Here is a 13,202-nt window from a genome sequence, read left to right as displayed (position 1 = left end):
GAGGCAAAAGTTATAGTTAATGGTTTGTTAACAGCTAGAACCTTAAAATAAAGTGACTATTTTTTCACCTCAATTAGTGATAAGCTATTTGTTAATATATTGAATTCGATTTGTGTTTGATTTATATTTTCTGGTTTTATTTTAAGTTAAAGTTTTCGTAATTTAGTAATATAGTTTTTAAATTTGTAGTTTTTTAGTTTTAGATATTTTAGTATTCAACGAAATGAAAAATAAATGTTGCTTTAGTTGAAAGTAACTTATTTTAAAATAAAACATGAAATATTTTATTTAATTTACTGTTTTAATTTATTTAAAGCAAAACACTTTTTTATGGTTTTAGTTTGGTTAACAATAATAATCCTTTTTCTAATTCAAACAGATTTAATCAAAATGACAGTTTTTTTTTTTTTTTTTTTTTAAATATAGTAGAATACATTTCAATAATATCAACCATTTTTCATTAGTTAGACATGAAATGAATAATTAGCTTAGTGGTATTGGCCAGAATTTCAGTGCACTTATTTTTATTTTTATTATTTCAGGTTTGGTTCAGCAATCGTCGAGCAAGGTGGCGTAAACAAGCTGGAGCCAATCAACTGGCAGCATTTAACCACCTGTTACCTGGAGGGTTTCCACCCACAGGCATGCCCACTTTACCAACATACCAGCTTCCTGAGTCCACCTATCCTTCAACAACATTACAACAAGGTAAGTGAACCAATGTTTTTGTGAAGAATTTTTCATATTTATTTAATTCTCATTACACAAACTCATCTCATACATGAATGGCAATAAAACGAACGTTCCCATGATGCATTTGAGAATAATTCTCTGACGTAATTAAACGTGCTGTTCTTCCCAGACGGCAGTGGCACGGTGCATCGGCCCCAGCCGTTGCCCCCCTCCACCATGCATCAGGGCGGGCTCTCGAGCGACAGCAGTTCCGCCTACGGCCTCTCGTCCAACCGCCACGGTTTCTCCAGCTACACCGACACCTTCATGAGCCAGTCAGCGAGCAGTAATCATATGAATCCCGTGAGCAATGGACTATCTCCACAGGTCAGTAAGGGTCACTGGCCACAGTGTTTAAATACTCTTCTCTATAGCCACATGTCAAGGAGTCTTTCAAGTGGAATTACGAGACCTCTCTGAAGATAAAACAGCGTATTCTTTGTTTGGTGATTAGATGCGTCTCATGTGTCCTGAGCAGACATGTTTTGGAGAAATCATCTTCTAGTGGATGATACCTCCCTTGTGCTCGTGAAGTGTTTATAAGATAATGTTTTCTAATTAATATTCCTTTGTTTTACTCACTCTCCTAATTAAAATAAAGATTTAATTGTTTGATTCTAAGAAAATTAGTTTTGAGACAATGCAGGATACCCTAAAGAGAAGAAATCCCATATGCAGTCAAAGAGCTGCTAGCACTGCGCCTTGTTCAGAAAAGAGCGTAATCTCTCTAAACTAATGGATCTGTATGTTTAATTGTCTAGAAGTAATTTTCAAGCGTTAACAGACATTTTAATAAGTCAGGATGTTTTAATTAACTAGAACGAAGCGAAAAAAAAGTATTGTCTTGTCTTGCTCCTTATTATAGTGGAAAGTGTAAAATGGGAAGCTAGTAAGGCTTTTGTAGGTTTCCATCCTTGTGTTTCTGAGCAAAGAAAATAGTTTAAGACGTTATGTAGCATTCTTGGATAATGGAGAGTAACAAATAGGACTCATTGCTCATGGCTGATTCCTAAAAGCTAAATAAAAGGAAAATGGCTGCTATTGATGCACATCATTGGTAAAGAGTGTATTACAAGCAATTATTCACCATTAGTGGGCAGTTCTGCCCACTATAGCCAAGAAGATCTGACTAACAGGCAGAAAATAAGATTGAAATGGTGTGTAAGGAGTTGAAAATGAAATTCAATACTGCGTTTGTCCACAATTACCCCCTTGTTCACACGTTTTATGGCCACTTCCCCCCCCCTCACCAAATATTTCTCAAAGCAGATTGGAAACTGGTATTACTATTTTTTTCCCAAAGAGAGGAAAGAATTAGGGATTTGATGACAAAAAAGAGATTTTCTCTTGTACTGCGGAGTTGGGGGATAACATAAGCGTTTCTCAGCATGTTTGATTGTTAATCGTAGTGGAGGGGCTTTAAGTACTAATGCTTTCGCTGCAAACCTGCATAAATAACTAAACATGGGTCGAACATTTTTATGCGGTTTTTGGGGGGACTGTTTACAGCCAGAAATAGATCAAATAAAATCAAATGTCTATAATTTATTTTATTTTATTTTATTTTAGAAAAGCAGCAGTTTTTATAGATGCAGCATGTCAACAAAAGCACAATTGTAGTTGTTAAAATCATTATTTAAATGATATTTTTCCCAATGGGTTTTGTATGAATCTCTCACTAAAATGAAGATGGTTCACCCGCCATCCGACCCCTCCTCAGCCCCTAACCTCCCCACCCCTGTCCAGCCCCTCTCACCCATCTCCACATGTCACATGTGGCTATTCCATCAGGCCCTTATTGTAGGAAAAATTAATGTTCTCTTTGACAGGAGTATCATAGTTCAACCCCAGCATCACACTGTGCCTCAATGTCCATGAAAGGGCCGCCAGTGCCCCACAAGGCAAACCCCCCCCATTCTTCTCAGCTACAGGGAGTCCACATGGCAGTCCTTACAAGCTTGTTTTTGTACATCACAATTTTCTCCATCATTTGTCTAATCTATTGTCTTTCTGTTACTTACAATTCCCCCTCTAGTAATTTATTTGAACACATCAATTTTGTCTTCAATGAAGACAGTTCATGCAAATCAATGCAAATAAGTGAGTGTGTGCAAGATTCTCTAGAATCTAATGTGGGGCAGTTTGTATTATACCGAGAGTGCAGTTTTTCCTAAATAGTAGGGCACTGTGGGACTGCACAGAGAGCGTTTTGTTTGGTTTATTTGCTTGTGAAATCTTATCAACCATTTTAAAAGCTTTATAGCCTAAAGTTGTTGTCATAGTAGTGTAATGGCCTTCTCTGATTTGTCTAGACAAACCCCTCTTTGACACTGAATTTTCACTGCTGCTTTGTGGCACGTCTAACTGACGGTTTCAAAGTAATTCTGCTTATTTGTTCCATTTATGAAACATTTGCGTTTACCTCAATCTCTTTCTGATTTCTTTTATATTTAGTATCCTGTCTTCTGAAGATCGACAATTTCTCAACAGTGGATAGGGATATTTCTGTTTTTCCACCATGCTTCAACTGTTTATGCCACTGGTTTATTCCTGTTATTTAATATCTTTTGTGCTCTGTTTTTGTTGACATTTTTTGAAATATTCTTTGGTCAAGCTCGTGCACAGTGGACTGCTTTCACAATGGCAAGAAAATTAATCACATGATAGAAAAAAATGACCTTACCCATCCAGAAATGTAATGACATTGGCATACAAGGTTATAATATATATAATATCACCGTAGTAAAATTCATGTATATGATGATTTTTATATGTAGCAACCATATATGTAAAAAATATGAAAAAATAAATAAATAAATATAGAGATATATGTTAATATATGAAATTGTTCCAATTTCTAATGTTTCATATATGATTTTGCTTTTTATGACAATATATTTCATATAATGTAATATATGTACATAAATTACATTTGTAAATTTGAGAAGATAGCGCTCAACACCTATAGGGACACAGCAAAAATGGCAACATTTTATTCATTGTATTTTGATATACATGAAAATCTGGTGCATGGTTGGAATGACCTGGATTTTAGTTTAGGAAAACGTGAGAAAGATGTGCTCATTTTCAGTTGCGCATTTGTCAAATTGTGTGGATGGACCGCTTTGCAGCTTCTGTCGAGTGGAGAAAACTTGTGTGTTTCAGTAAATGTGCTGTGATGGCTGCATGCCAGAATGAAATGCAACCCTGCTGGGTTCACAACACCAACAGGTGCACAAGCCTCTCTCACTCTTCTCATGTGCCAGCAGAGGCAGAGCGCTTCTCACTGCACCTCTGGAAAACACATTAAACAGCACTGCAGCTTAGTTCGGATGAAAATTATGCAATGCCAGACCTAATCTCCATTAAGCCCACTTTTGGACCGGGTCAGAGCTACGGACAGATTTCTATGGCCTTGACTGCATGTCTTTTCTGTGTTTCATCCGTTGCTGGACATTGAGACCAGTCCAAACATTGGACATGTGGAGAAGGAATGAATGCGGTAATAAAGCCGTAGGCTGCTTTACTACTACAGTCGCTCCTCCTCCTACAACAGATGCTTTGTGCAGGTGGCTGATTGGGTTTTACAGTGGGAGACGTTCTGCTATGGTTGTCTGATATGTGCAGTGTTTTTGTTGTTAGTTGTTGTAACTGGAGAAGAAAACAACACACACCCGTTTTAATGAACAGGTTTTACTAAAACCAACCATTCAGTATAATCAGTCATGCTTTTTGTTTCGGGCCCCGTAGCAACAACGCCACCCCTCAAGGCACTCGAGTCATCTAGTAAAGCTTCCAGTGCCAGTATTAATGAGCATTACTGCAATTTCACTCTGCAACATTAGTGTCAGGTTGATTGGGCCGTAACGGGTAATTATTGTGCAATATTAACTAAATTAACAAATGATTAAAACTATTTTGTTATTATAGTCATTTCTTTTTATTCATTACAAGATTTTTATATTTACAAAGATTTTATATTTTATTATAACTATTAGAAGATTTTAATTTATTAACATTTATACTTATTTAAATTTATTGCCTTAGATAATATTTATATTTTATTATAACAATACATGTATATTTATTCTTACATTTTATATTATAGTATATAATGTTATTTTATAGGACACTTTTATATTTATTTTCATTCATATTTTTTTATTTATTGTCTTAGATTTTTATATTTATTAACATTTATATTTTATTATAATACATTTATATTTTTAGAAGATGTTTGTTTATTTTATATTTTACATTTATATTTTATTATAACAATACATGTATATTTTGTCTTACATTTTATATTTACTCTTTTAAGAGACTTTTCTAAAAACATTTTCATATATATATATATATATATATATATATATATATATATATATAATTTTTATTTATTGTTTTAGGAGACTTTTACATGTATTTTCATTTATAATTATTTTTATTTATTCTCTTAGATTTTTATATTTATTAACATTTATATATATTTTATTATAATACATTTATATATATGTTTTAGAAGATGTTTGTTTATTTTCATTTATAATTATTCTGTAATTATTCTCTTGAATTATTTTTATATTTATTAACATTTATTTTTATCATAATATTTGTATTTATTCTTACATTTTATATGAACTATTATATTGTGTTATATATAGAACATGTATACTTATTTTCATTTATATTTATCATTTTACTTTCTATATTGAATAACATTATTATTTTTCTTTTAGAACAAAATTTCATCCAAAACAACTTAAACTGTTAAATTAAACCATATAAGTGACTAACAAAATTTTAATAAATTGTAAAAAATATGTTGAAAAAAATATTTTGGCAATGCTGTAAATTAATATAATAAATTTTAGCACTTAAAACATCAAAATATGATATATATATACATATATGAAGTATTTAAACTTAAAAAAATCAATACTCTTTGAAACAAATGCATCCACACACTTGTAAGAGAAGTGAAAGAAAAATGGCAAATGTATCATTTTGTGTGTGTGTGTGTGTGTGTGTGCGCGCGCCACTCCATTGCAGTTGGAAGATTTGTGTTTTGGAATGAAGGAACTTTGGCTAGCATTTGATGTTAGGAAGGGAGAGCGAATAGGCTGGGTTTCAGCACTGGGGGATCAGAGGCAGAGCAGTGCTCACCAGCACTCCCTTTGATCCGTATCCCCAGGCCTCCCTGCCTGAGCCACGCGCAAAACTCAGGCCTCACCAGTGATTCCTGACAACTGTCTGCTAGAGATAAGGGAGGGGGACTCCAACCTCTCTCCTCTCCTCCATTAGCACAGCAGCCACTTTAAACTGGATGAATTATATTTAAGAAGCCTGCACAGGGGTTGCCAAAAAAGAAAAATATATATATATATATATATATGAGAGAGAGGGGGTGAGAAAGAGAGAGAGAGAAAAAGAAGATGATTGAGTTTTGGTTCACTGCTTTTTTTTTTGCAGATTTTTGACAAGACATTGTGCACCTGAATGTCAATGAGTGAATCTATGTGCCGTCTCTGCTATTATTACCAGTGTGGTATTAAGCCGCTCGCCGGGCACGGTGTCAGCTGGCATGTGTCACCATCAACAAATCAAAAGACTAAATACATGCATATTTACATCACCCCCGTGCTCTGAGAGCAGAGGAGAAATACTTGTTAATTAGAACCCGTCTTAAATACAGATGCTGTTTCAATTTGGCAAGAGTTAAAAAGTAAGAGGCTTTAAAAAAAAAAGAAAAAAAGATGAGACCTGCTCAGAAGCTGCCAAGAAAATCAGGGGAATTTAAATCATATCCACTGGCAGAATGTTTTCTGCATCAATTTATTTGGTTTCTCTCTCTCTTCCTATCTTTTTCCCCCCTCTCTAGTGCAAGCTGAGAGAAATTGAAGTCTTGTGCGTGTGTTAATGAAACATAGTAGGTTTCTCAGGTCACTCAAATACATATTTAAATTTCACATTCAACATCTCCAGTGGCTCTAGACTGAAATAGAGGGTCTGTCGTATAACCGTATGTGTGGAAAGACAGAAAGATATTAAGAAAGGTTTAATTATGATCTGGTATGCATGAATCTGATTATTTAGAGAGAAGCGATAACCTTAATCAGGGTAAATGCCACACATATTTTTTTCAGTGAAAATGAGGCTGTAATATTTTTAGTTTTGCTGTCTATTCCTTGTTTTTGTCTATTTTTCATTCATGAAAAATTAAATGTGGTGTCTAGTAGAGTCCACACATTTTCATTTCTCAACCTCTATGTTCATTCCACTCTTTCTGCTCTTCATTTAGAGCATCTCTGATCTGTTTCACTCTCTCTTACTCGCTTTTCTCTTCTTATTCTCTCACATAGATGAAAGGCTGCAGCAGACAATAAGCACAATTTAAATTCAAGAGTGTTTGTGTGTGAAAGTGAGCTGTTGCATCCTGATAAATAAGGGATATATGAGAATGTGATTTACATTTATCTCACAGAGGCAGCCCAGGAGACGAGGATTTAAGCGAGACCAGTACACTCACTGCATTGTGGCTGAAATGCAGGAGAATTAACTGTTAGATTGAAAAATACTATTACTTATTAATATTACCTTAGCATTTACAATATCCCAAATACCTGATTGCATGTATTCATGCATATTGTTTATTTGTTTCCATAAGATGGATTCAATAAGCTATAATCTTATTTTCTTATGATGAACGAGGCAATCCTCAAATATTTATTTAAAGCACTATAAAAAGTGCTTGACCAATATGAACATACATTTGTACAGCTATTATTTTCATAAAGCATTACTGAAGTCTATTATTATTCAGTTTGTTTTGATTAAACAGACATAGTTGTGTCTTAGTGGTTACATGTTTCTAAACAAGGAGCTGCTGGGAATAGAAAATTGTTGTATATCTCATCAGTTTCATTTATGTCTTTTTAAATTTTTTATAATTCATTTATTTTTACATTTTACATTATTATGATATTTATTAACGTTTATATTTATATTTATTTATTGCCTTAAATGATTTTATATTTATTGACATTTATATTTTATTATAACAATACATATACATTTATTCTTACATTTTATATTTACTTATTTAGGAGACTTTTATATGAATTTTCATAATTACTTTTTATTTATTCTCTTCAATGTTTATATTTATTAACATATATATTTTATTATAACAATACATTTATATTTATTACATTTTATATTTACTTTTTAGAAGGTGTTTATTTTCATTTATATTTATTCTGTAATTATTCTCTTCAACAATTTTTATATTTATTAACATTTATATTTTTATCATAATACATTTGTATTTATTCTTACATTTTATATTTACTCTTTACCAGATGTTATATTATATATTAGAATAATTATACTCATTTTAATTTATATTTATAATTTATTTTATATTTATTCTCTGATTTTTAAATATTGAATCTATTTTATATGTTATTTTATTGTATTTATTTCATTTTAAAATATAACTATTATGACAGCTTGTACTGTTTTACAGTATGGATTATGCTACTCATTCGTTTTTATTCTGAACAACAAAATTTTTAACAAAATTGTATTTTATTTTATTTATTCATTTATTTATTTTTTCCGCTATAGTATCAGGATCATACAGTGAGTGAGTCTACAGGGTCACTGAGTATGAACAGCAAAACTTCCAACAATTATGAACCTGCTGAAAACACCATGAGTTGGGGGTGGGGGGTGGGGGGGTTGTGCACATGCTCCCTGTTAGTTCCAGATGCCAGTCTGACAGGTGTGAAGTTATGATTAATACTACAGCCTCGCAAAACTACAACTGCCAATCACCCTGCCTGCCCCCTCCACAGTTTATGACGGACTTTTGTAAGCTTGTCTCATTGTTTTGGATTTTGTATGTAAAGCTACAATAGTTTTACAGTTTCTGTGATGTGGTTTTACAACATCTCAGAGGTTTTCCCCCTCCTCCCCTTCCTTCACGCTCGCTCACCGTCCTTAGCGCTGGAGTCCCCAGCTGGCTGACACTAACTGCCCTGCTCTCTCCTCTCAGACTCCAGCTGAGAGCTATTTCACTATTTATTTACATGTAATTATCCCTATGAAGTGCAGATATTAACACTGTCAAGAACAATTTGACTTGACATTCTTCACTAGGCCTGCTCCCTGCTGTTTTTAGCAAACAAACACCCCCTCCTCCCGCCTCCTACGCCAGCTCTCCACCTTGCATTATTCTTGGACGGCGTTAGCTGCTGCCGAGCTGCTCCTTGTGAAATCATTTAAAGCAGACGTTTAATTTGGCAGAAGCGGAGGCGGCGGCAGCGCCAGGCGTGAAAAGACTGGCGGGTGGGATGAGAGGTCAGAGGGGGATGTTTTTTTCCTTGTGACTGAATCTATCTCACACATCCGCAAACGCTGAATAAAATAATCAGATTGCACCTCACACTTTTTACTATATCAGCTCAATAGGATGCATTAACCTTTGGTTAACTCCAGGCCTTGTAGCACTTTGTGACATTTAGGGTCCAGTGGTACTGAAAAGCCTTGTCTGTAATACACCAGAGCAGACTAGCAATGATTGGAATGTAAGATATTTCTAGAAAAAAATGTTTCAAGAAGCCATTTTTGAGGATAATGGCAGCTAAGCAGACAAGGCTTTATTTATATGTAAATATAGATGGAAAAAGACCATCCATCCATCCATCCATCCATTTGCTAGATTAAAAAAAATACGTATTAATAAAAAAGGCTACTTATTTTTGTATTTTATTTATTTATAATTAATTTCAATTAATATATCTCTTGTTTGCTAAAAATAGCTTTTGTTAAATAAATGTTTTAAGCAATTTTAAAATATTTATTATATATGTGCTCTGTACTTTGCCATAATATAATATACAGGGTTTACTTTTAATTTTCTTTTGGGTGGACAATATGCAATATACTTTTGCAGAGGAAAAATGAGTTAAAAAGAGATGTAAATAGTACTTCCTCATTTGTAGCAAACTGTGTAATTCTGTAAAATATTTAATATTTAGAAATATTTAGGTAGATGATATGTACTTATAAAAAATGGTGTAGAAACAATTTTCACTCAGAAATTGCTAGTAAATTTCACAAACACTATCAAAGAAATGGCAAGTAACACACTGAATTAAATGTGAAATGTAGAAAAAAGTTAAAAATCTTGAATATTACTTTCTTGTAAAACATTCCATTATTTATATATATATATATATATATATATATATATTTTAAAAATAAATAAAATATTAAATATTAAAAAATATATATGTGTAGAACAATTTGTTTTGGGGTTATTGTACAAAAGTTATATAGCTTTCAGCTATTTGCCATGTTTATTTTTCATGTTTGTGTCATGTATAGACATCTGTCAGTGTAAGTGATTTTTCTCTTTCACTCATCACATTGATTCCCATCATGCATTATCAGAGCTCTGGGTTACTGCACAGGGTTAAAAGAGCCATATGCAGAATATTTCCTACAGATAACATGTTGCGAGAAGTGACAGCTTGTCTGGTTGCACGCTAATCGCTCTCATCTGGGCCCAGCTTGTCAATGCCCACTTTCTGTCACTGTCAATCACATGCCTAATTTGAAACAATTAAAGACTCCCCAGCCGCCTCAGCCTCCGCTTCCACCCTATATGACAGTCTGTGCCATCCCCTCTCACAGTCAAACGCCCACCCCCCATCCTCTCCGCTTTTGGCCGACTCTTCTTTTCACTTTCAATTAATGTGCTGTGGCCAATTAGCGCAGTGACATCGAGCCAGGAGAGGAAATCATCTATGTCATCTGCTCCCTGCCACTAGGGGAGAGAGAGATCCCACGAAGGTCTCGACGTAAACAGACGGGTCTTCTAATTACCCACCTCTGCCTCCAGCCGTGACAAAACCACTAATTGATTTTATGCAATAGTGTTTATTTCAAAAATAGCCATTTTGTCTCTTGGGTGGGGGCCTGGTTTTGTCACCTTTCAAGGCGACTGGTTCTTCAGTGTGAGTTCATGTACTGTATGCTTACTAGACTCATAGTGTCTCTTCTAGTGAGAAGAAATGAAATAATTATATTGCATGATTAGCCCCTTGCACTTTGATGTTTTGTGTTGAGGCTTTATATTGAAGAATATCACAGAAGAGAGAATGTTATAATAGTTAATACGCGAATGGTGTAATTTCTGTTAAACTACAAACTGCAAAATCTGGGGTCAGTAAGATATTTTTCTGTTCAGCAAGGCCACATTAAATTAATCAGAAGTACAGTAAAGGTGCATTACATTATTTACATTATTACAAAAAATATTTATTTCAAATAAATAAGTTTCTTGCGAACTTTCTATTCATCAAAGCCCTGAAACCCTGGTTTCCATAAAAATATTAAGCAGCACAAAATTGAATATTAAGCGGCAAATTATAATGATTTCTGAGGAATTATGTGACACTGAAGACTGGAGTCTTTACCATTTTCTTTTATATATATTTATATTTTTCAGAATATTTACCATTTTACAGTCATCAGAAATACAGTCTTGTTGAGGATGAGAGACTTCTTATAAAATCTTATTGAAAAAAATGTACAGATCTTACTCTAACTTTTGAACGATAATGTACAATGGTGTGAATTTGGGGAGTGAGTAACTTGAAAAAATGATTATTATTATATTAGTAATAATAATGTTATTATTATTAATTATTTATATTTTATATACTTTATTTTTATATTATTTTAAATTATTTGTCATTTTTTTGTGTGAATTTGGGGAGTGAGTAACTTGAAAGAATTATAATTATTATAATTATTAATAATAATAATAATAATGTTGTTATTATTATTATTAATTATTTATATTTTATATACTTTATTTTTATATTATTTTAAACTATTTGTAATTTTGTTTGTGTGAATTTGGGAAGGAGTAACTTGAAATTATTATTATTATTAATAATAATATTATTTTATATTAATAATTATTATTAATTATTTACATTTTATATATATTTTATATTATTTTTGAATGAATTTTTATTATTTATTTTATTACTTGTTGCAATTCTGTATGTTGTCACTTGTGGTGCAGAAAGACACACTTTATTTTTAACTAATGAGTCATGATTGTATTGCCCAAATCCATGTGGAATTACATCACTCATCACAGCATTCTGGAACTACCACGCTCAAATGTCCACATTTCCATTTATGTGTTTTCCTGTTTGCTATCTTGCCTCTTGACATTGTTTGCTAGTTGATTCTGGCATTGTGGGTGTTGGGGTGTTTGAGGATTACGGCTTCTCTCTGAAAAGCGACTTTCCGACAAAGAATGGCAGCGCTTCTTTAATTACGGCTGCATTGCATCAGATATTGCCCCTGAAATGTAATGCTGAAGTCGGTGAGTGTTTTTATACTCATGTCACTCAAGAGAACATTGTGCTCTGTTTGCTAATCCCCAAATCCAATATCGTTTTTTTGGAAGCAGTGTCTTTTTTTATGTATGTAATGTATTCATACGGCATCTAGCCCCTTAACTCAGTTCATTTACTGCAGCTGATCTCTGTAAGTATGATATTAGGACTGGAGGTCTGAGGGTAGGACATGTAACCTTTAGCTGTGCAGATAGCCTTATGACATCAACCCTTGTAATTCCAGCTCCCTGCACAGGTGACATTTTCCCAACATGATTGTGTATATTCCAGTGAAACGAGAGCCGCTCTCTTACACACCAGCAAATCCAGTCTTGGACAGATTAAGCTGAGTGTGGATGTGCGTAAAAGGAGAGATTTTGTGTGTGTGAGTTAGCTGGCCCACAGACACACACTGTCCTCCTGGAGTCTCCACCCACATTTGTGCTACTGCTGTCTCTCTCTCTCTCTCTCTCTCCTCTCAGAGCAGGTGGACCGGCCAGATTTTGGGCTGTATTGTCAGGGACTCTGAGTGTCTTTTTATACTATTGTAGCTCTCTACAGGGGATTCACCTACAGTTAAACCTACAGCATAACGCTTGTTGTTCTTAAGAGTGTATTTTGGTTTAAATAAAACTTATAATCTATTGACATAAAAACTTGGTAGCATGCTGTTGATTACCATAGAAAACATCTTCCTTTGTCTGTAAAAATAGAAAAACTGATAAATGTACATATATTATATTATTGTTATATTGTTATATTATTATATTTTATACATGTAATACATATTATATGCTTTATATTAGTATAATATAAAATAAAATGTATAGACTGATTATAATTCTTCATTATTTAATTGGTTTGATTCTTATTCTTATTATATTTTATTTTTATTAATATTTGTAGTCAATTGTTTTTACAAAAATGGTATGGGATTTACTATGAAACAATTTTTGCTGAGAAATTGCTATTAAATTTCACAAATAATTACAAAGAAACTTTCCTTTGTCTGTAAAAACAGAAAAACTGATAAATTTACATATATTA

General features: G+C 33.2%; 1 protein-coding gene across 2 annotated transcripts in view; it reads left to right on the top strand.

Moving 5' to 3' along the window:
- pax7b (paired box 7b) overlaps nucleotides 1-13,202 on the top strand; it is a 51,424-nt gene that overhangs the window by 26,075 nt on the left and 12,147 nt on the right. For both annotated transcript variants that reach the window (XM_058764478.1, XM_058764477.1), the window contains exons 6-7: nucleotides 543-708; nucleotides 863-1,059. In XM_058764478.1, the coding sequence (XP_058620461.1) occupies nucleotides 543-708; nucleotides 863-1,059 (363 nt within the window). The remainder of the gene's footprint in view (nucleotides 1-542; nucleotides 709-862; nucleotides 1,060-13,202) is intronic.

This window comes from Onychostoma macrolepis, chromosome 23 (genome assembly GCF_012432095.1).
Source record: "Onychostoma macrolepis isolate SWU-2019 chromosome 23, ASM1243209v1, whole genome shotgun sequence".
In the NCBI taxonomy this organism is placed as follows: domain Eukaryota; kingdom Metazoa; phylum Chordata; class Actinopteri; order Cypriniformes; family Cyprinidae; genus Onychostoma; species Onychostoma macrolepis.
This window is presented reverse-complemented; position numbering and strand designations above follow the sequence as displayed.